Source organism: Schistocerca serialis, chromosome 4 (assembly GCF_023864345.2).
Source record: "Schistocerca serialis cubense isolate TAMUIC-IGC-003099 chromosome 4, iqSchSeri2.2, whole genome shotgun sequence".
Lineage (NCBI taxonomy): Eukaryota > Metazoa > Arthropoda > Insecta > Orthoptera > Acrididae > Schistocerca > Schistocerca serialis.
In genome coordinates, this window is record NC_064641.1 from 225,856,127 (window position 1) to 225,879,565 (window position 23,439).

General features: G+C 38.8%; 1 protein-coding gene across 2 annotated transcripts in view; it reads left to right on the forward strand.

The window, feature by feature from the left end:
• Window positions 1-23,439, forward strand: part of LOC126473368 (ankyrin repeat and BTB/POZ domain-containing protein 2) — a 661,367-nt gene that overhangs the window by 466,540 nt on the left and 171,388 nt on the right. For both annotated transcript variants that reach the window (XM_050100375.1, XM_050100376.1), the window contains one exon: window positions 20,462-20,613. In XM_050100375.1, the coding sequence (XP_049956332.1) occupies window positions 20,462-20,613 (152 nt within the window). The remainder of the gene's footprint in view (window positions 1-20,461; window positions 20,614-23,439) is intronic.

Sequence of the window (23,439 nt, forward strand, 5' to 3'; positions counted from 1 at the left end):
CATTGACACTCATTAGTAGCTCTGGCAAATTGATAGATGAACCCCAGTGTCAATACATTGTTTTACCATGGGCCATTTGGTCTGTCTTCCCTCCAGTCCAAGTTCTGAAGCAACCTAAAATTGGTACAAAACAGTGAACACTCACTGATGCTGTTCTTCAGTTGGACTAGATCCTATTTTCAATGCCAAACAACTGCTCAGAGCATATTCGTTATGTGTGCATGTTGGAATAGCTTCATTAGTTTGGAGCTATGCCTGCAAGAAGTTCCATCCAAGAACAACATTATAACTAGGTCCTGTTAAACAACAAATTTGGAGGGCTGTGTTCTGTCATTGATGGTTATTCTTGAAATGTATGTTCCTGTCCACTGGACATATCTGTCTCTATGTACATACTCCACAAGTCACCATATGGTGCGTGACGGAGGCTAGCTTGTACCACTAGTAGTCATTTCCTTTCTTGTTGAACTCGCAAATACAGTGAGGGAATAACAACTGACTATATGCTTCCTTATAAATCATACATACATAGTTTGCATTTGCGACTTTCAGCACCATTACTTTCATATTACGGAACATGTTCCATAGTCCTCTTTAGCTGCTGATGATAAGCATCCAACTTTATAAAAAAGGAAGCCTCTGATTTGGCTAGCACACCTGACTGGCTGTCAGTGAGATTTCCTGACCTGATGCCTTAGTGACTGCTGTCCATTGAGGACTTTATCTGTGGTGGCCTCACTTCCAAGGATGGTCATTTCACCTACTTTTCCTGAATTCGGTGGCTAGGCAAGCAGCTGGTACTTCTGTATGGCAATGAGGAGAGGCTGAGGCATGCTGAAGAGTGATCTTCTTGAGGATTCTTCTTTCACCTGTCTCTTTTATGTTGCATTTCCTCTATAAACTGCTTGATAAATTCCTTGGTTGTTATAAAATTTCTTTCTAGAAGAACTCAGTACATCACTTTTATGACTCCTTCCATCAAGTGTGAAATTTTGTAGGCTTCTCCCATGTTAGGATTCACAATGTGGCTTAGGAACAGAACATTCTGTATGAAAGACAACATCATTTCTCCAAGACTTTGGCCCATTCTTCAGTTGTGGTTCTACTACGTGGACTTGCTGCTGATTGTCACCAAATGGTTTCTCCAGTTCAGCCTGGAGTTTGTCCCAACCATCAAGCTTCTTTTCATTGAGGAAAGAAATGGTTGTTCTCAAGTAAAAATATGCACCTGTTGTATTTGATGACTTGGTCCTTTCAGCCATTTCCTTGGCTCCTTACCAACATCTGCGGAAAACACTAATGCATGCCTGATATGCAGTTGACCTTAATAATCCATTGGTTTCCTAAATACACGGACCGTGGGAAAATGTTCAGGTTATTGTACAAGTTGACTTTTACGTTGCAATTGGAAAAACAGTAATGTATTTGTTTTGAAGTAACTGTTGACTCCACAAACAAATCCCAACCCAAAAATGGAATCATCAATGAAGCACAACACTTAGCACTGAAAGCATGTTTATTATGAGCGCCAGTGTACAGACAGTACGGAAATGAACTCTTGGACACATGGTGCTGCTATTTATACAAACATTGAATATTTGAGTATATACAAACATCACAATCATAAGTAATTTTGAGAACCTTCCAGAAATGAAAAATATTAAATAACAAATAATTTCTGATGATCGAATTTAAACTGGTGGCCTGCAGTGCGCCATCCAGCGAAGCTACACCACAAATGCTATTAGCTCAGCTTACTGTACATGTAGGTTTAGCACCACCCTCTCCTGTGTTTTCAGGAAGGCTAGTATTTTGTATAGGTCATCCAGTAAAAAAGTAGCAAACAATGTGGAAACATTCAAGCAGGAGCCAGTGTGACTCATCAGCACAGAAAATAAACAAAAAATGGACACAGACATTAGCAACCTTGTTGATAACATCTCAGAAGAACAACAAAAGACACTGAGAAGTTAAAAATATGACAAAGCTGCACCTCTGGGTAATATGAGAGAGGACCAGATTAGAAAATTTGTTATCAAAGCAAGAAAGTGGGTCAGTGAATTCCTAAGTGATAAGAGAAAATAAATAACTAATTTTTTGGAAACAGTCCTGAGCAATTGCCTTTTGAAATCCAGGCAGATACACACCAGACCATAAGAACTATAAGCTAGTAATGTTACTTTGTCACATGAATAAGATATTCTATAGGATACTCTTTTAGTGACTGGCACTGGAAGTTGAGCAACATCTTATCTTGGTTGATGTTATTTTGGACGTCAGTGAAACTGCATGTCAGCTATAGATCTCACCTAGGACATTTGAGTGTAATTTTGTGAGCCAGAAGATTACTGAAGTGGCACTTCCCAGGCTGTTCAGGAATTTATGACACTTTGTTCAGCACAGAAAATTATGAAGCTCTGTAATATCATGAAAGAATCTAGTTTCTTGACTATTATTGAAATATTTCTACAGTATTGTGAATTCTTTGTTGAATTACAAGGCAAAAAAGTGTATGTAGTGACTACTCCAGTGTACCTCCCTTTTGACCATCCAGATCAATATCAATTTGAAGACCACCTCACACCAAAAGTTTCATTTTTAGGAATGTTCTGGTTTCTGCAATAACTTTCAGACAACAGAAAGACTCCTGGCAACTTTAATTAATGATATGTCAGAACATTACCAGAAGCAGATAGCACCCAGGTGCACGCATTATGTCTCAAAAATGAAGGAGTTAGTAGATAGCTTCACATGGTGTAGAAGGGTAGGCAACAGGATTAGTGCTGTCTTCTAGGGTATTAGGTAATCATGTTAACTCGACTTAAACATATAGTAAATGCTGTGTTGATATCACGCAATTCATCTCACCTTGTCATTCTGTGAAAATACATCTCAAACAAAGTTTAGCCCATCTATATGTGTTAAGGATCTCAGAGCTTGCTTTACATTTCTTGATGACTCTGTGTCATTCAGTTCATCTCATACAAACCTGTTTGATACAGCCTTTAATGAAATCAACAGAGCTATCACTGGGTGTATGTAATCAACACATGTTGATAAAGATTACCATGTGGCTGGTATCACACCTACAAACATATAATGAGAAATGGCTGCAAGGTGTGCGAGAAAAAAAGTAGACCTCAATAAAGCTTCCTGACTGCTTTGACATGCAGTGTGGTTGGAAACAGTCTGGAAAGCTTGTAAGGGTGTTTCAGGGGAGGTTGTGCTGAGAAATAATTGTTGAGAAAAAAATTCAATATGTTGTACCATTTACGAGTTAAAGTTAGCCAATTGGGTGATTACGTTCACAAATTCAAGTATTTGCACACACTAAAATGTGGTAATTCACAAACATCTGTGGGTCATGAGTTTTCACTTGTTCAAATGCTCATTACCAGTTAAAATGTTCCTTTTTTGGAAGTAATAAATTTAAGCTAGGTGAGCAAAACCTATTTTTGTTCGGTTTGAGTAAACCAAATGAAGAATGCATTTGGAGACACTGGCTCTGGCAGACTGCTTGAATTTGCATGCACGCCAATATGATTGGTTAACTTCAATGTGAAATGACATGGAAATGGCCAACATATAAAAAAATTTTTAATAGTTATCTCTCAGCACAGCTTTGGTTGCAACATCCTTACAAGCCCTTTCAGACTTCTTCTAACCATCCTGTGTTTGCAGCTCAGAAGACACAAGTCCAGAAAAAGTTTCTTTAATACCTCCAGTATCATGGAGACAAAATGCTGAAATCAGCATGCTAGTCCTGTGTTGAGCCAAACAAGACACCTTTCCCAGTGAACAGTAGCTAACAGATCTCCTTCTCCAAGACACCAGCTAGTGGACGACTTGGAAGATATTGAGTTGTTTGAGAGGGAATACTTGCTTTATTTCTTGAGATTCTTCTTGGATTTTCTATCTGAAAGTCAATAATACAAAGAAAAATTGCTACTCACCATAAAGATGACACATTGAGTTGCAGATAGATGCAACAAAAAGAATGTTACACATGTAGCTTTCAACCAAAGCCATCTTCAGAAAAGGAAACACACACACACACACACACACACACACACACACACATTCATTCACACAAGCAAGCTCACCTCATGCACACATGACCGCTATCTCCACTGTTACATGCACAACACACAGTTACATGACTGCACAGATTGTTGATGCAGCATCTGATACCCCAAATTCTTCTCACTGATAATTATTATTATTCCAATGATCCCACTTCTTTCCTCATCCTCGGATTTTTTGCATTTTATTTTTTAATCTACCTATGCCACTTGAACATGTGATCCTCAACCTACCCACTCCCCTTCCCCCTCTCTTCCCTTATCCCAACACATGCATACTCCCATATCTCACCAGTTTCTTTTCTCCCTCTTTTTTGTACATTTTAACCCTCCAGCACCTGTTGTCGTCATGTGAGCAGGCGTGCATTATGAAATTTACAACATGGACATTTGTCAATAAAAACAAGTGTTTACTGAACAGTCATATTTATTTTAAAAACAAAGTTAACATTTACTATCTTCAACATGTGTAACAAAAGCTTTTGCTCTTTTAGTGCTTTTAATAACAATTTAGCCAATTATTCTGACATATGTTCACTTTTATAACACCTTGCACAGACAATTTGTTTTTTAGTGTGCTGTTTATAGGCAAATATATTACATCTGTCACATTTAATTGATGTGGGTGGATTTTTTTTGACATCCACAAAGAATACACAACTCGCATTTTTTCACTGGAAGTCAGTGTGCTGATCTTCAGAAGTTGATGCTTCAGCATAAAACTGCACAAAAATATAGTGAGATCGGCTTGCAATGACCTAAATTGAGCTCTAGATATGAGTTATTCTTTCATATGACCTCCTGCTTCTTGAGATAAATATGTCTTCATGAAGTTATCTGTGGTTTTTGAAGGAAAAAAAATTGTGAATTAATTCCTGCAGTGTTCAAGAAAATGAAAAAATAGCCAACAGCCAATGAATGTAATTCTTGAAATGGAGCGACAAGCACACAGTTTATCTACAATGTCAACTCTGCCCTTTGTCACATTGTAGTCAATGATGATTTGAGGTTTGTGTGTTTCTTCATCAACTGTCCCCATGTCATGCATGGTAGACAAAGTATGACAGCATGGTTTCTACGAGCAACAAATGGAACTAAGGCCTTATCCAGCTGGATTCAAACATTGCACTTCCAAATTCTCTTGTTTTGTTTGGGAGAAATTCTGGAGGAATTTCACATCCACTCTTCCTCATTGTACCAATGCATCTTATTTTCTTCTGCAGCAAATATTCAGAAATGAGGTAGCTTGTGTATCGGTTGTCAGTTAGAAGGATCTGTTAGAATGGTCTGTGTATGTGGGGATGGATATGGGTGTGTGTGTGCGAGTGTATACCTGCCCTTTTTTCCCCCTAAGGTAAGTCTTTCCGTTCCCGGGATTGGAATGACTCCTTATCCTCTCCCTTAAAACCCACATCCTTTTGTCTTTCCCTCTCCTTCCCTCTTTGCTGATGAAGCAACCGTTGGTTGCGAAAACTTGAATTTTGTGTGTATGTTTGTGTTTGTTTGTGTGTCTATCGACCTGCCAGTGCTTTCGTTTGGTAAGTCACATCATCTTTGTTTTTAGATATATTTTTTATATATATATTCATATTTGTAAGGTTTACAATTTCGTCATGATGTTCAGATCATTTGTTTTCAGAAAAGCACTAACTTTGTTGGCCATATCTATCACAGTTCTCTTTGCACCTGGTAGAATTTGCTCATTGTTTTTTCTCTTGGTTTGTGATGTTTTAGCAACCTCGCTTTTGTACCAACACTTAACTTTATCTTTTACAGTAAAGAACTCCTGCACATCTGCTACCTCTTTGAGATCGTCACCTTCCTCACCTTCAAGTTCTTATTCACTGCCTTGGTCCTCATATTCAATGTGTTCATCACTCAATCCACTTCACTTCCCTTCAGGTGTGAAAAGTCTGGATGGACTTCATTGTGGCTGTCTTCGAGTGGTTTGCAAATTTCATTCTCTGATACACATTTGAACTGAAACAAAACATCAAAAGAAATGCAATAAATAAGTTAATTCAGATGGCAGTACAACCAAATTATTGTTTAATATGCACCTATGCAGAATAAAAAAACAATAAGCATAGTTAACTTTTTACTACACTTACCTCTGCATATGGACTGTTGCTACAGAGCTTGCTGTCACACCAGCAGGTGTACATTGTACTTTTCACAACATTTGTTACCTCGTTGCTTACAGTTCAGAAAACAAACTGAGAAAGCTAACCAAAGAAACTGAAGCTGCTTTAAGATTGTCAATGAAAAGTCAACAAAAAGAATCCATGGCAGCAGGTATAAAAACTGCTACTGTTGTACTTTTTACAACAGCATGCCCACTCAGTGTTAACATATTTGTGCATAGTTTTGTGAAGCTTCATGTATTTTTGCATATTTTTACATATATGTGTGTGTGTTTGCATGTATTTATGTATTTTTACATGTCTTTTCTCTTATCCAATTCCCTTACAACTACCCAGCACCTTCATTTGCCCATTTCTGCATCATTCCTTTTTCCCCAATGCTACGTTGGACACCTGATCCATCTTTCTGCACCAGTTCAGAAAAGTATCCCTTTCCCTGGCTGAAACCCAGCCCAACATCCTGTTTCTTAAATGCTACCTAAAGCACAGAATCCCTTCCCCAGTGACCCAAGCATAAAAATTTGTTTCTCTGGATCCGACCCCTCCTTTCACAATGATCTTCACCTTTTCAGATTCCACTAGTCCTGTCCCTCACAAACCTGGTAGTGCAAAAACACATTTTCATGGCACAGAGATTCCAGAACCATCTCTGCTCCCTCCAAAAGATGCTGCCCGTATGTAATCCATGGGGCACTACTATCCAGCCACTATCATACACTGGGTGTTGTGTGATGTCCTTATGTTAGTTAGGTTTAAGTAGTTCTAAAGTTCTTGGGGACTGATGACCATAGATGTTAAGTCCCATAGTGCTCAGAGCCACTTGAACCCCTTGAGCCACTATCCTACCCATAGTGTTCTTCCTTGTACAACTGTCATAGCACCCAGACCCTGCCTAGCAGACCTTTTCAAACTGCCACATCCCACAAAACTTCCTAACAATTCTCCAAATCCAAATCCTAAACAATTCTTGAATGCTGTTGTTAACCTTTCCACCAAAATCCTCAGCCCCATAGAAGTTTCAGTCCTTTCCAAAAGCCCCACCTTTAGCCTTACACCCAAATTTAACCATTTGGACTTGTCAAAGACCTACTTTTCTTCTGCTGATCTGTGCAGTGGAAACACTTCTTTGCTACCAGTACCTCCAACCAAAGCCAACCTAATTCCAGCATAAAACTGTGCCTCTCCCATTTCCTACCACCATCCAATTGTGACCCTCTACTCCTTCCACCTAACCACCCCCTGGTCATGGTCCAGGAATTCCTTACCTCCAACTTGACCTCACTATCCTTCCCCAGGTCCCTTTCTGAGAACACTAATCTTTCAGCAGAGGAAAGGACAGCCTTGAAACAGCTCCTAACCTAATCATCCTCCCTGCAGATGAAAGCTCCTCCACTCTCATGATGAGTTGTAGTGACTACCTGGCAGAAGGCATCTACCAATTGTGGCCTAATCAACCATCCTGCAGACAAAGGCCCCTCCTCTGTCGTGATGAGTTGCAGTGACTATCTGGTGGAAGGTGTCTGCCAGTTGTCTGACTTGTCCACCTATAAACTCTGCCAGAGTGATCCCATCCTGGAAGTCTAACATAACCTCCAATCCCTGCTTAAAGCCTTATGCCTTTCCCAGAAACTCTTCCCTCAATCCATTTCACTCCTCACTGTGCACACCCACCTTCTATATGCTCCCCAAAATTTACAAACTCAACAATCTTGGACACCCATTGTAGCTGGTTGTTGTGCTCCACTGAAAGGATTTTGGCCTACACTGGCCAACACCTCCAACCATTTGGCCATAATCTAGCCTCCCACATCAAAGATACCAACCACTTCCTTCCCTGACTCTCCATCATCCCCACCCATTTACATCCTGGTCTCCTACTGGTCATCGCTGACAGCACTTTCCTGTACACCATCGTCTCCCATGTCCATAGTCTTGCATCTGTTGAACACTACTTTTCCCAACATCCTTAAGACTGAACCCATTATGTTATTCCTCATACACCTAATTAACTCTGTCTTAACACATTACTACTCTTTTAGAGGGAAGGTGTACAAAAAATCTATGAACAGCTGTGGGCAACTGCATGCTAACCTGTTTATGGGTCATCTAGAAGAGACCTTCCTAGCTTTCAAAAACACCAAATCACTAGTCTGGTTCGGTTCATTGATTGTATCTTCATGATCTGGACTCAGGGCTAAGACACCCTATCCTCATTTCTTTACAACCTCAACACCTTCTCTCCCATCCACTTCATCTGCTCCTCCTCAACCCAGCCTTCCACCTTCCTGACTTTTACCTCCACAGTTCTGATGGCTCCATTCACACTTCAGAGCATATTAAACCCACCAACCACCATCAGTATATGCATTCCAACACCACAGCTTTCATCCCTTCTACTCCAAAAAATCCCTTCTATATACCTTGGTCACCTGGGCATGGATCTGCAGTAACAAGAACTCTCTTGCCTAGTATGCTGAGGGCCTCACCACGGACTTCACAGGCAGGCATTACTCCTAGACCTAGTCCACAAACAGACCTCTTATGCCATTGCACCACACACCCCCAATCCTCCCACCACCCCTTAGAACCAGCTCTAAGTAAGTGCCCCCTTCGTCACCCAGTGCCACCCCGGACTGGAACAGCTGAACCACATCCTTTGTCAAGCTTTTGATTACATATCATCATGCCCTGAGATGAGGGACATACTACTTAAGATCCTTCCCACCCCTCCTGAAGTGGTGTTCCACTATCCACCCAATCTCCATAACATCCTCCAATCCCTACCCCTTGCCACAGGGATCATATCCCTGTGGAAGGCCCAAGTGCAGGACCTGCCCACTCCATCCTCCAAGCACTTCTTATTCCAGTCTTCTCACAGGCTGATCCTACCTGATTAGAAGCTGGGCTACCTGTGAAAGCAACGATGTTATGTACCAGCTCTGCTGCAATCATTTGCACACTTTTTTATAGTGGTATGACTACCAACCAGCTGTCCACCAAGATGAACAGCCACTGCCAAACTGTGACCAAGAGCAAAATAGACCACGTTGTGGGACGATATGCAGCTGAAAATAATGTGCTTGATTTCAATAGCTGCTTCACAATCTGAGCAGTTTGGATCCTCCCCGCCACCATCATCTTTTCTGAACTGCACAGATAGGAGTTATTCCTACAACACATTCACCGCTCCCAAAAGTATCCCGGCCTCACTCTATGGTAAACTAGTGTCCTCTACAGTTTCTGCCCCCGCTGTCTTAATGCTTCCTCCCATTTCACGACCCCTTACACTCATTGTGTGCCACTCTCTGCCAACACATCCTCCTGCCTTTCCTCTTCCCTATTCCTTTCGTTTTCTGCCCCCTCCCCTCCCCCTCCCCTCCTTCCTCCTCTGTCTTCTGTCCCTTCCCCTTCCCCATCCCCTCCAGATTGCTGCGTCCGATCAATGTGACAGTTGCATTCTGGTTCGAGGTGCCGGGTGTGGTGGTCATGTGCGTGTGAGATGCACTTGCTTGTGTGAATGAATGTGCATGTATTTCCTTTTCTGAGGAAGGTTTTGGCCAAAAGCTAAATGTGTAACAGTCTTTTCATTGTGCCTGTTTGCAACTCAGTGCGTCATTTTTACAGTAAATAGCAATGTATCTTTACCCATATTGTTGATATTGCAACCTGAAGTTTTCATGACCTGAAAGGTTAGTTAGATGGTTGTGACTAGCAGGAATTGAAAACTATACTACATGTGTATCAGAGTCTACTCTTACCAGTCTGGCACACACTTTAAGAAGTAACTCAAACTTCTGAAGAATAAATCATTGCTGCTTACTTCTAGGTAAGCTTCCTCTGAAATACACTTAGAACAATAAACTTAGAACATGAGCTTTATTTTGTCTTTGGAACCTTGTATGTTCTTACAGTTTGTATTGTTCAATATTCTAACAAAATAATAACCACACTGAATTTTGAAAGTCAAGGATTATGTACAGCTCTGTAAGCTGACTCATTTTTGCATCCAAAATGATATTGTGTCCAGGGAAGAATTATGATCACTTTTTATTTCAACATAATCTTTATTAGCCATCAGGACCACAAGTACAGATTATGACGATAGTTTATTATTATTTTACAAACCAACTTCAAATCTGCATTGAAAAATGAATGTTTAAGTAGCTTCATGACCTGTATTGAAGCTCAGAAATAAATATGGTAAAAGTATTAAAATATATATCAGATCATGCATTTCAATAAAACTGTGGCATGTCAGATCAACAGGCTTGTTGTGTGGCATGCTATGTCCCACTGTATCACAGCATACCATATGAAATGCTTGTGGATTAGATGTACTAGTCATAATTGAAGGTATGATTAGTTGTATACAGGATGGCCAAAGTAAAACTGGTCTGGAAAACATTTGCAGTAAGACTGGCCTGGATTTGGCCCTTGTTAATAAACATCACATAAGATACTGGAAATGGCCACCATTGACATCATGCAGTGCTATGTTCAATTTATCAGACTGTGACACACACATAGATGCTCTGCCTGAGGGATCAAAGCAGTAGTTTTTCTATAGATTTTACAGTGTGTGAGGATTATTTGAGTGCCTGAGACCTCTCATGCACCCGTGAAAGCTTGTCAAAGTAGTGTGTACTGTTACTCCAGCTTGGTGAAACTACCCAAACAGCCATTCATCTTCTGTGGTTTAATCCACATAATTATGGATCAGACTGTTTCCGGACAGACCAGTTAGCATTAACAGTTTGATGAAAGAATTGTTTTATGATGCGGACACCAGACTTTGCACATCAAACACTTCTTGAGATTATGCAACAACTCTTCAAAGTTCTGATGGGAGTTTTCTAATAAATAATGGAACGTATTCTGCGAGTTCACATACCCAGACAGGATGAACCAGGACTCACCTGCAGAAATGGAAAACTGAGGATCCAAAAATCCTGACACCACTTCTCTCAGGAATCACTGGAAGAATGAAACATGTGAACATTCATCTGGATGCTTTAACTCGTGCGTAACAGCAAATTTGTAAGGATACAGATGCAGGTCCCCCCCCCCCCCCCCCCCCCCATTTTTTTTTTTTTTTTAGCTCTTTCTTGATAGGTATGGTTTTTATTCACAAGATATCTTATTTTGTTCTATTTTGCAAGCAAGTTTTGCATTGCAGTCTTTGCTGGAGGTTTTACCAAAATACTTTGTCTGAAACTCTTACCCACACAGTTCCCCAAATGTTTTCCACAAATTGTGCTTTGCATAACACTCAACAGTGAACATATGCTGTTTTATCAGGAGCACTATTTTGTGTTGCATTGAACTGGTCACTAAACATGTCTGCTCCTCTCACTCACTCAGACATAATGTCACAGCAAAGGACTCAGAACAGAGCATGCAAGAGACATGCATTTCACTCCGAATATCCACATAATTTGCAGGAGGCATGGCTAGTAAGAAATGTTTTTCAGTTGTTAATGAACTTCAGAGAACTGCCAGTTTCCTGCCTTATGTCTGTCTCTAGTATTTACTGGCATTGTGTATTTGGAACAGATACAGATTCTTAAAGTATGTTGACTGCCAGTAATTATTGGTTCTTCCTAGAGCAAATATTAATGCCAATTTTATAACAAGCTGCTGTTCAGTTTGCAAGTACAACCTGTGTGTTTTGAATGGCATTTATTTATGAAACCACTAGTTAAGGTTCACACAAACTCATAACTGTGTAACTCTATGTCTTACAGAAACTCTTACTATGCATTTCTATAAAAATAAAAATTGTTTACAGTTGTGAGACATAGATGTCGATGGATGCAAATTAAATGAAGCTCTGTATGTAACATTCCTAATCAGGTTGGGTGGTAACATATTTAAATCTCACCATCATATGTTACCCAAAAAGTTCAGATTTTCCAGCTTTCCACTTAAACTTTGACATCAGCGATAAATAAACAGTTTGGTTTCTGAAAAGTATGCCCACAAATGAAGTTGTGTTTTCTTTCTGGAACTCGGTACTAGTCAGTATTTATTTTTATTTATTTGTTTATACGAGATACATATTCCATAGATTTAGTATTAGTATGGCGTGATTACGCAATGTATGTGGAATGAGTCAAAGCAGATACAATATAGATATCATACAATACAATACGTACTGGTATATTACACATGGTAGATGAATGATTAAAAATTGGTACAATACAATAATATAATAGAGGTAATAAACAAAACAGTACAAAAATGCAGTAGTGATAAAAAAACAATACAGATCAATGACAAAGGAAATAATCTGAATTACTACTCAAATTATTTATCTCTGATAAAGAATTCATCTAAAGAGTAGAAACATTTTTCCAGTAGGAATTCCTTTAGATTTTTTTGAATATTTTCTTTTAGACACTTTATATTACTTGGGAGTGAATTAAAATATTTTTGTACTTGTGTACTTTACCCCTTTTTGTACCAGAGACAGATTTTTCCATTCACAGTGCATATCACCTTTCCGTCTTGTGTTATAATGTTGGTATGCCTCATTTGTTTCATATTCGAGGAATTGAGAAGTGTGAAAGCCATGAGTGAGAGGAGATATTGTGAGGTATTGGTTAATATACCTAACTGTTTAAAAAGATTGTAACATAAGGTTCTTGGAGGAACATTACATATAATTCGGACTACTTTTTTCTGGCTTACAAATTTTTTTTTTTAATATGGTGAGTTGCCCCAAAAGATTATTCCATATCACATCACTGAAGGAAAGTAGCCAAAATATGCAGACTTTGATACGTTGATGTCTCCAATTTTGGAGATTATTTGGATGGCAAATGTTGCTGAGCTTAGCTTTTTTAGTGTTTGCTGTTTGTGGAATTCCCAGTTGAGCTCGTTATCTATGTGAACACCTAGGAACTTTGTGCAGTGAACGCTCTGTAACTGTTGGCTCTCGTGTGCAATGTTAATCTCTTCTGGGCTTATGTAACTGGATTGGAACTGCATGTAATTTGTTTTACTGAGGTTTATTGCTAGAGAATTTGCTGTGAATGAGTTCAGAGCATTTGCAAGTGCTTGATTGGCATTTAACTCTACGTCGGTGGAGGTTTTGTTGGCTGTCACTATACTTGTGTCATCTGCAAACATTGTGATATTGCTAGCACTGTTCGAGGTCAGGGGTAGGTCATTAATATATATAATAAATAGGATGGCACCAAGGACTGACCCTTGTGGAACTCCATGATGTACTGTTCCCCCGTCAGACTCTACCTCTCCTACTTGTAGACTGTTAATGCCTAATACTATTTTTTGTTGTCTGTCTTATAGATATGATCTGAGCCAGTTACCCATTTGTCCATGGATTCCTTATTGGGCTGCTTTGCCTAAAAGTATTGTGTGATGAATGCAGTCGAAAGCCTTAGTCAGGTCACAGTATATGCCAATGGGTAATTTTTTCTTGTCAAGACATTCTAAAACGTTATTTGTAAGTGCGTAAATTGCTTTGGTTGTAGATATACCTGATCTGAAAACAAATTGTTGTTCACTAATTGGTGCAAATTTTTCAAGGTGATTGACAATCCTGATGTATATTAATTTTTCAAAGACTTTAGAAAATGCTGTTACAAGAGAGATGGGACGATAGTTGGAAACATCTGTGGGATCACCTTTTTTGTAGAGGGGCTTCACAGTAATATACTTCATTCTGTCAGGGAAGATACCTTGATTTAGAGAGGCATTGAATATATGAGCTAGAACGTTTAGAGAGTTGATTACAGCTGGCTTTTATCAGTTTCCTGGAAATATTGTCTACACCCAATGAATTTTTACTTTTCAGAGAAACTATGGTTTCTCTTACTTCTTGCACAGTTATGGGGGCCATACATATCATGTCCATAGAGTTAGGGAAAAGTTCTTTCAGAGTTTTTATTGCCTTCTCTGAAGAGCCTTTGAATGCTGTTTTCTCCACAACAGTTAAAAAGTGCTCATTAAAGATTTTAGCTACAATATCTTGATTTTGAACTAACTTACCTTCATTGTTAAGAGCAATATTTTGGGTCTTGTTGGGGTAATTTGCACCAGTCTCATTTTGTATCACTTCCCATATAGTTTTGATTTTATTAGTGGAGTTATTAATTTTTAAGCACAGATACATACTTTTTGATTTTTGAACGACTTTGTTCGATAATATAGAGTATTTTTTATAGCTATTTAAAATGTTAGGGTCATCTGATTTTTTTGAGACAATATACAACTTTCTCTTTCTTATTTGTATTTTGTAACTTTCTAAGGCTTTTGACTGTGTGTCTCACAAAAGACTTCTCAATGAAGTACGTCACTACGGCGTTAGAGGAGCAGTGGGAAATTGGCTAAAACATTACATATAAGACAAGAAGGAGAAGGTAGCTTTGGATGAAGTCAGCAAAGCAGGTGAGGGGATAGAGTCCAAGTGAGGCACTATACTCTTTGAAGTTCTTCAGGGATCTGTCCTTCCTTGTTCCACTGCTGCTTCTCGTACATACTATCTGATCGAAACTATGCAGGCACCTATTAGTGGCCATTAAAATGGGATGTATCCACCTTTTTACCATTATGATAGCTTGAACTCTCGTGGGGACACTTCCAATGAAATGTGGAGGAATGACAGCCCTTTTTGCTCAAGAGCCAATGTCAGAGAAGTTGGAGATGCTGGATGAAGGGGTCTGGAGCGAAGTCGACTTTCACACTTATTCCGATGGTGTTCTGGATCCAGGCCAGGCATCTGGACAGGCCTGTCAATTTCAAGAATAGTATTGTCCACCAACCACTGCTACATGAATATGTCTTTATGACAGGGTGCAGTGTCATGTTGATTGATTCAAACGATCGTCATCTCCGAACTGTCCCTTTGCTGTACCCAGTACTCAAAGCTGTGAAATGTGCTCACAAACTTCCATGTTTAGAATTTTCTTCAGTACTGTAAGGGGTCCACACCTCAACCATAAAAAACATGCCCATGCCATAACACCACCTCCTCCTTACTTCTCTGTAGGCAAGTAACATTTTCCAGGCATTCGCCAAATGCAAAGCCTTCCATCAGATTGTCACAAGATATAGCATGATTCATCATTTCAGGTAACTTATTTCCAGGCATCCACTGACGAGTGGCATTACTCTTTACACTTCCTCTACCCTCGTTTAGCGTTTACTACAGAAAAATGTGGCTTAAGAGGGGCAGCTCAACCATTGTATCCCATTCTTTTTAACTCACTATGCTTCATCGTTGCACTGTCTGGACTGCTGGTAGTACTTTATAACTCATAACTGATTCCTTCCATTATTTTCAAGAAATTTTTTATAACAACCCTCCACACTGCTTGATGGTATCTGTCCATCAGAACACGAGGACTGCCAGGTTCTGATTGTTCCTTCACATTTTTATTTCAAAATTGCATCCCTACAGTCAACTCGGGCAGCCTTAGAATGGATTTATTATTTAAGTGACCTTCAATGACTAGTCCATTTTCAAAGTCACTGAACTCTTCTGAGTGACCTATTGTGCTGTTACTGTTTCTCTACTTACTGTCTTCTGTTATTCTGGCGAATCCACCTCTCGTGACATCTAATGGCCAAATCTGTGTTTCATAGGGATATCCTGATACTTTTGATCTTATAAATGATTTGCTCTCATCATAGAGAATATGTAAGTTCACAGTCTTCACTGCTGATATTAGCATTGTGGTATATAACAAACATTCAACAAATCTATAGAATGATGCCAACAAATTACGTTCAGAACTTGTAACTTTGCTCACCTGATATTAAGCTTTTGGTTGCCGCACTGATATCTGTGTTGTTGGGCTACCTGCTGTGAAAGTATCTTACAGATACATGACAAATAATGTATGCCACCCTGCAGTAATGAATTTTTAATTCCTTTATATTTATTTGTAATTTTCGCTATTTGGTCTAAATATACATACTAAACTATGTCTCACACAAACAGATACAATCTGAACTACATCTGTCTCAAAATTTAATTAATTTCTATGACAGAAATGTTGGTTATTGTTATTATTATTGATGTGAGCAGATCTTATTGCACTTAGGGGCAGGGCAAATATCAAAATGCATGCAGAGCCATGCAGCTACTGATTAGCATCAAGCTTCTTTATTTGTTAGTAGCAGAAAACAAATGAAACTAACTCCAAAGATGCAGGCTCCATTACACTTGACCATGAGCTAGCATGTAATACCATACCACACAAGTCATCTTAGTTATCAGAAAGGGGCTTAATATAATGATTAATTAAGTTCAGAAAACCAGTAATTACATGGAACAGTCTCACCACTTTATTTATCTTCAGTCAGCATCAAATACTGGCATGTTAATATTAATTGTGCAGACACAACCAGTAGGTTTGAATAAAATGCCTGATTACAACACTATTCATGTAATGCACCTGTTTTTATCTAAAGACCAAGTCAGAGTGATCTTTTAACATCTTCCTTTTATGGTAAGAGATTGTGGGACAGACAAAGTGTAGCAGCAATAAGAACACACGCATGCACATTACTGCAACTACTCATGCAATAGCTACTCTGACTTACAAACAATGTAAAATCATCCTGGCAGATTAAAACTGTGTGCCAGACCAAGACTCGAACTCGGGACCTTTGCCTTTCGCGGGCAAGTGCTCTACCAACTGAGCTACCCAAGCATGACTCACGCCCCGTCCTCACAGCTTTACTCCTGCCAGTACCTCATCTCCTATATTCCAAACTTAACAGAAGCTCTCCTGCAGACCTTACAGAACTAGCACTCCTGAAAGAATGGATACTGCAGGGACATGGCTTAGCCACAGCCTGGAGGATGCTTCCAGAATGAGATTTTCACTCTGCAGCAGAGTGTGTGCTGATATGAAGCTTCCTGGCAGATTAAAACTGTGCGCTGGACGGAGACTAGAACTCGGGACCTTTGCCATTCGTGGGCAAGTGCTCTACCAACTGAGCTACCGAAGCACGACTCAGATGTATGAGACAGACGAAATTTCCTCAGACTTCAAGAATAATATAATAATTCCAATCCCAAAGATAGCAGGTGTTGACAGATGTGAAAATAACTGAACTATCAGATTAATAAGTCACAGCTGCAAAATATTAACACGAATTCTTAAAGATGAATGGAAAAACTGGTAGAAGCCGACCTTGGGCAAGATAAGTTTGGATTCCGTAGAAATGTTGGAACACATGAGGCAATAATGACCCTACAACTTGTCTTAGAAGAAAGATTAAGGAAAGGCAAACCTACATTTCTAGCATTTGTAGACTTAGAGAAAGCTTTTGACAATGTTGACTGGAATACTCTCTTTCAAATTCTAAAGGTGGCAGGGGTAAAATACAGGGAGCGAAATGCTATTTACAATTTGTACAGAAAGCAGATGGCAGTTATAAGAGTCGAGGGACATGAAAGGGAAGCAGTGGTTGGGAAGGGAATGAGACAGGGCTTTAGCCTCTCCCCGATGTTATTCAATCTGTATATTGAGCAAGCAGTGAAGGAAACAAAAGAAAAATTCGGAGTAGGTATTAAAATCCATCGAGAAGAAATAAAAACTTTGAGGTTTGCCGATGACATTGTAATTCTGTCGGAGACAGCAAAGGACTTGCAAGAGCAGTTGAACGGAATGGACAGTGTCTTGCAAGGAGGGTATAAGATGAACATCAACAAAAGCAAAACGAGGATAATGGAATGTAGTCGAATTAAGTCAGGTGATGCTGAGGGAATTAGATTAGGAAATGAGACACTTAAAGTAGTAAAGGAGTTTTGCTATTTGGGGAGCAAAATAACTGATGATGGTTGAAGTAGAGGGGATATAAAATGTAGACTGGCAATGGCAAGGAAAGTGTTTCTGAAGAAGAGAAATTTGTTAACATTGAGTATAGATTTAAGTGTCAGGAAGTCGTTTCTGAAAGTATTTGTATGGAGTGTAGCCATGTATGGAAGTGAAACATGGACGATAAATAGTTTAGACAAGAAGAGAATAGAAGCTTTCAAATGTGGTGCTACAGAAGAATGCTGGAGATTAGATGGGTAGATCACATAACTAATGAGGAGGTATTGAATAGAATTTGGGAGAAGAGGAGTTTGTGGCACAACTTGACTAGAAGAAGGGATCGGTTGGTAGGACATGTTCTGAGGCATCAAGGGATCACCAATTTAGTACTGGAGGGCAACATTGAGGGTAAAAATCGTAGAGGGAGACCAAGAAATGAATACACTAAGTAGATTCAGAAGGATGTAGGCTGCAGCAGGTACTGGGAGATAAAGAAGCTTGCACAGGATAGAGTAGCATGGAGAGCTGCATCAAACCAGTCTCAGGACTGAAGACCACAACAACAACAACAACTTCCAATCTGTTATGTGCAATGGAGTTACTTTATTCATCCACATCAAAGAAAATGATTGTTCTACAAAAAGAAAAAAAGATTGTCTGAAGTATATGCAGTTTTTCTGAGAACCATGTACAGCAGTGCTTCTAAGAAACTTGGGATACATACCACCACTTTCCAATATGTTTATTCGACTATGAACTTCATGGCTGATAATCCGGTGTACTGAGAAACTAATAACCTCAACAGAAGAAGAAAGATTACTCTCAATTGTGAATTCAAAAATCTAAACCAGTTACAGAAAGGTGTGCAGTATTCCATTTCTCTTCATCATCGTCTTCATATCCTTGCAGCAAGTGAGGTAGTATGTTTATGAACTGTTTACATCCATTTTGCTCCATCTTGATGTACTTCTTGTCTGGATATTGTTTCCCTGTTTTCCCCTCTAGTCTTCCTTAATCTGATTCAGCTATGTTTTTTTGGGTCATCCTATTGGTCATTCTGCCGCACATTTCTATCTTGAGTTTTGTTTTGGGCAAGTTATGATCCGTCATCCTCTTCACATGCCTAAACCACTTGAGCCATCCAGTACTCAGTCTCTCAGGCATTGACAGAGCCACTTGCATCTCTCCTCTGATGTCTTCATTCCTAATTTTATCTCTGCTAGTTTTCTGCAAGGCTTATAGCAGTAATTCCATTTTGCATGCTTGTAACTTGTTCAAATCTGCCTTCAGCTGCATGTTGTGCCACTGGGTGGTGAGCTTTGTTTGGTAGTGTCCATTTATCCTGGTGGACATCTGGTTGGTAATCATACTGACATAAAAAGCTGTGCAGTGTTTGAAGGAAAGTTGGTATATGACATATAAGGCGCCAAAATGCAAGACTGGCACTCTTCATGCAGCCTGCACCACGTAGGTGGATGGTCATGTGTGTGCATGCATGCCTGTGTGTGTGTGTGTGTGTGTGTGTGTGTGTGTGTGTGTGTGTGTGTGTGTGTGTGTGTTTTTGTCTCTAGCTCAAAAAAGGATTACTTTGAAGGTAGCAAGTTTTCTTTCTTTTGGTGTGTGACTGTTGTGACTCAATGCTTTTGCTTTTCAGTGAGTTGTCCCTTTTAATCCAGAAGCATTTGCTTTCCACCAGAACTTTCCTACAACATTCAAAACTTTCCATTCATTAGATAAATTTTTTGACAAAGGCATATGCACTGTTTATGCATATATTTTCATTATTTGTTTATGTATTGTTGCTCAGCATGTGCCAATACTTGAAAGACATCTTTTTTTCCATTGCTTTTGTATTTGTTCTAGTTTTATATTTTTATTTCCCTGAAACTGTCTCTGTAAATTAACTGCACTTTCCTGTATTACAAGTTCTGTGTGATTTACATTTATTTATTTTTTGACTCATTCCACATCTAAGCTTCTCACATGCATGAAAGGATGTACAGAATATGTTTATAAAAAAATAAAAAAATTCCTCCTTCGTGACTGGATTTATATAATGCAGTGAATGAGTGAATGAACAACTGTTCTGCATAGACACATATATGGAACATTTAACTGTATTTGAAAATATTATGAAAGGGTAGTTGTTACTCACCATATAGAGGAGATGCTGAGACACAGATAGAAACAACAAAAAGGCCGTGGTCATGTATGTGTGTGTGTGTGTGTGTGTGTGTGTGTGTGTGTGTGTAAGTGGGTGTGTGTTTTCTATTCTGCTGAAGGCCTGTTTGGTCAAAAGCTTTGTTTGACATTCTTTATTTGTGCCTATCTACAACTCAGCATCTCCACTATATGGTGAGCAGCAACTATCCTTTTCATAATACTGTCATTATTCCATCCTGGATTTCCCATTGTTTGGATTGACTGTATTTTCTTACAGCGGAGACAAGATTCTAATGGGAGCTCATCTGATGATGGTGCACGAAGTTCTGGGCATGCTAGCATGTCGGATGGGCATCTGAGTTCATCACCATCTTCTGAACGTCATCAGCATTATAGGTCACCATTGAACTCTGTACCAGAAGATGAGAGGTGAGGCAGCTGTCTGAATACTTCAACAGCTCTCTTTTCTTTCAAGATGGTTATTATTCTTTGCGGGTATGTAAGTAAGTCAGAATGTCGTGATGATATAATCAGTTTATAAATTACTTTTGGAATATAGTTATTAAAACTGAAGTGAATGTGTAAGTCAGAAGAAGAATGCTCATTTATTAGTCACTGAAACTGGGCATAGCTGGTGGACATTCAATAAAAAATAATGAATTTTAATTGTGGAGGAGATGAAACTGGAAAAGACTGAGAAAGAATGGATTTATTATTATTGTAAGGAAGAGACACTTAGAATTCCAGATTGAGAAAGGTTCTTGAGGTACACATAAGTAGTCACATATTGTGTTTGTCTATCTTGACTTAGGGTTCTGGATGGCTTTACTTTTCTATATTTTATGTCTGTTCGTAACCTTATCTCATTTGCTGTATAAAGTTTTCTCCAGCCAGGGATTCTAAAAGCTCAATTATTTCAGCTGTATTTATTATTAAATAGGTTCCCTCTTGTCAAAATACTGTTGATACTGATTAAAAGAATAATGGTGTGTTTGTGTGTGTTTGTCATCAAAGAATTGAAGATATTAAATCTATGTAATTTTGTACCTGCTGCCTGTGTACCACCACCACCCACTTCGTGTACTAAGAGAGCTCACTGAATGTGAGGCGCTGACACTGTAAAATTAGAACTACAGAAGCTGCCAATCAATTTCAGAGGCAAAACATACAGTTAAGAGACTAAGTTAAGAAACTACGAAGAAAGTAATGTCCACAAAGAACAAGAGCAACAAAGATGAGGTGGAATAACCACACTCTGTCCTTGTATATTACCTGGAAGGAGTCTTAACCAAAGAGGAAAATTCTTCATTGGATGGACATTAAATCAAACTATCAGACAAATAACAAAATTAATGACTTCCTGATAAATCACCAAAGGTTTCATCAGTTCACTGAACATGCTGGGAGTTTTTTCTGAGTGTATAGTAGACTACATTGGGAAGACAGTGCTGCCTATCATACCACAGGTAAAAAAGCATGAGCATTCTATACAGCACGGAGACCATCATAAATTCACAGCGGAAGAACACTGAACTGAGTGTGGGAAAAGTGCACAGTTTGGGGAGACTCACATTTTAAACTGCAGTCATGAAGTTGGTCAACCCAACCCCTTCTCCAGTTCTAACATCCAATCACATGCCAAACTGTATGTACGTACTCTCTAAGAAAATGGTGTCAGTATAATGGAGTTAAAGTTGTGTTGCCTGCTAGTATTAAATGTCCTGATGAAAACCATTAACAACAGTGACTGAATAGGATTTACATCATTTTACAACATGATATGATCTGCCAGAAGAATTTTATGAAAATATAAACTTTATGTTAATTGCTTAGAGGACAGACTATATACATAGCCCACTTTAAACTCAATGTGCATTGTCCAACTTTTTTTTCAGCTAGTGATGTCCGTCCCTGAAGTATGACTTTTGAAGTTCTTTAAAGTTCACATCTACAACAGTCTGATAACTTCTTTGGTGGATTCCAAACATTTTCCAACCATAAATTCCTTTAGATGTAAAAGCTAGAAGGTGTAAAATCTGGTATTTAGGGCAGATGTTCCACTTAATCATATTTTAGATCTCTTAACAATGCATTGTCAAAGTAAACTTGTGGGCAAGTGCATTATTCTGATGAAAGATGATAACATTACACTGTTAAAGCACATTTGTGGGCAGGTGCATTATTCTGATGAAAGATGATTTTCTATTTTCTTTAGCAATCCAGACCTATCTATACTCATGGACTTTTTTGTACAGTTTATCTAGAACAGTTCACTGATTATTTCATCCAATTGGTCCAGAAGACCTCACTAATAGGTAATTAATTAGAAGAATCAGTTTTGCCTCTCAAAAAATACTCTGTATTCTTTTATGAAAACACTGCCTCCTCTCACTCACATGGCCACTGTCTCCCATCCATTGGTATGAAGTGGTGTCATCCACAGTGACAAATCAGCATATGAAATAATTTGTTCTTTTTAAAATGTTGCAACCATTATTGTGTAATTCATCTTTGCATTTCTTTTGGGCAGGATCCAACAAATGCATCACCCACCTTGTCTAAATCTTTCTAATAGTTAATTCTTCATTTGTACTCTACTTTCTCATACAACTGGGGCACCAGCTATTTCACCAATTGTGTATGAATTTATGAATGGACTAAACCTTCCAAAATATAAAGTTCTGTAGTGAAACTATTTTCCAGTTTATACAACTGAACAAAATACACACAACTACATTAAAAAGCTGTGTTAAAAGACTGTTCTGCAGATCATTTTGATATGTACATTGTTGTGAAACATATCCAGAACCAAGAGCAGAACTCTTCCCCTTGTCCTCATCCAAATTATAAAAAGTAAGCTTGCAGTGACACATTTTTTGAGCAAGTACAGATTAGATATGAGAATACGAAACAAAGGAGTACTGCCACTGGAGGTTATTGAAAAGAATTAATGGGGAAAATGGGTCAGAGAGGAACAATAAACAGAAGAGTTATTCACACTCAAGATAAAAAGAAATATACAAGTTCCTAAAAGAGATCTGCATTTTTTCAGATCATTGCTAACTGCTCAGCAGGAAGAATTTTTATTTCATATTATTATTGAGCCTTGTTCTCAGGAACTGTACTTCCACTTCTTAGACTCTAATTTTATTTTGTGTTCTCTCGTGTGACTCCTCTGGCATAGGTTCCAGTAATGTTTGCTTGCCTCCACAATATATGTAACTATCCTCCAGCCTCGTCTCATATTTTCTTTTC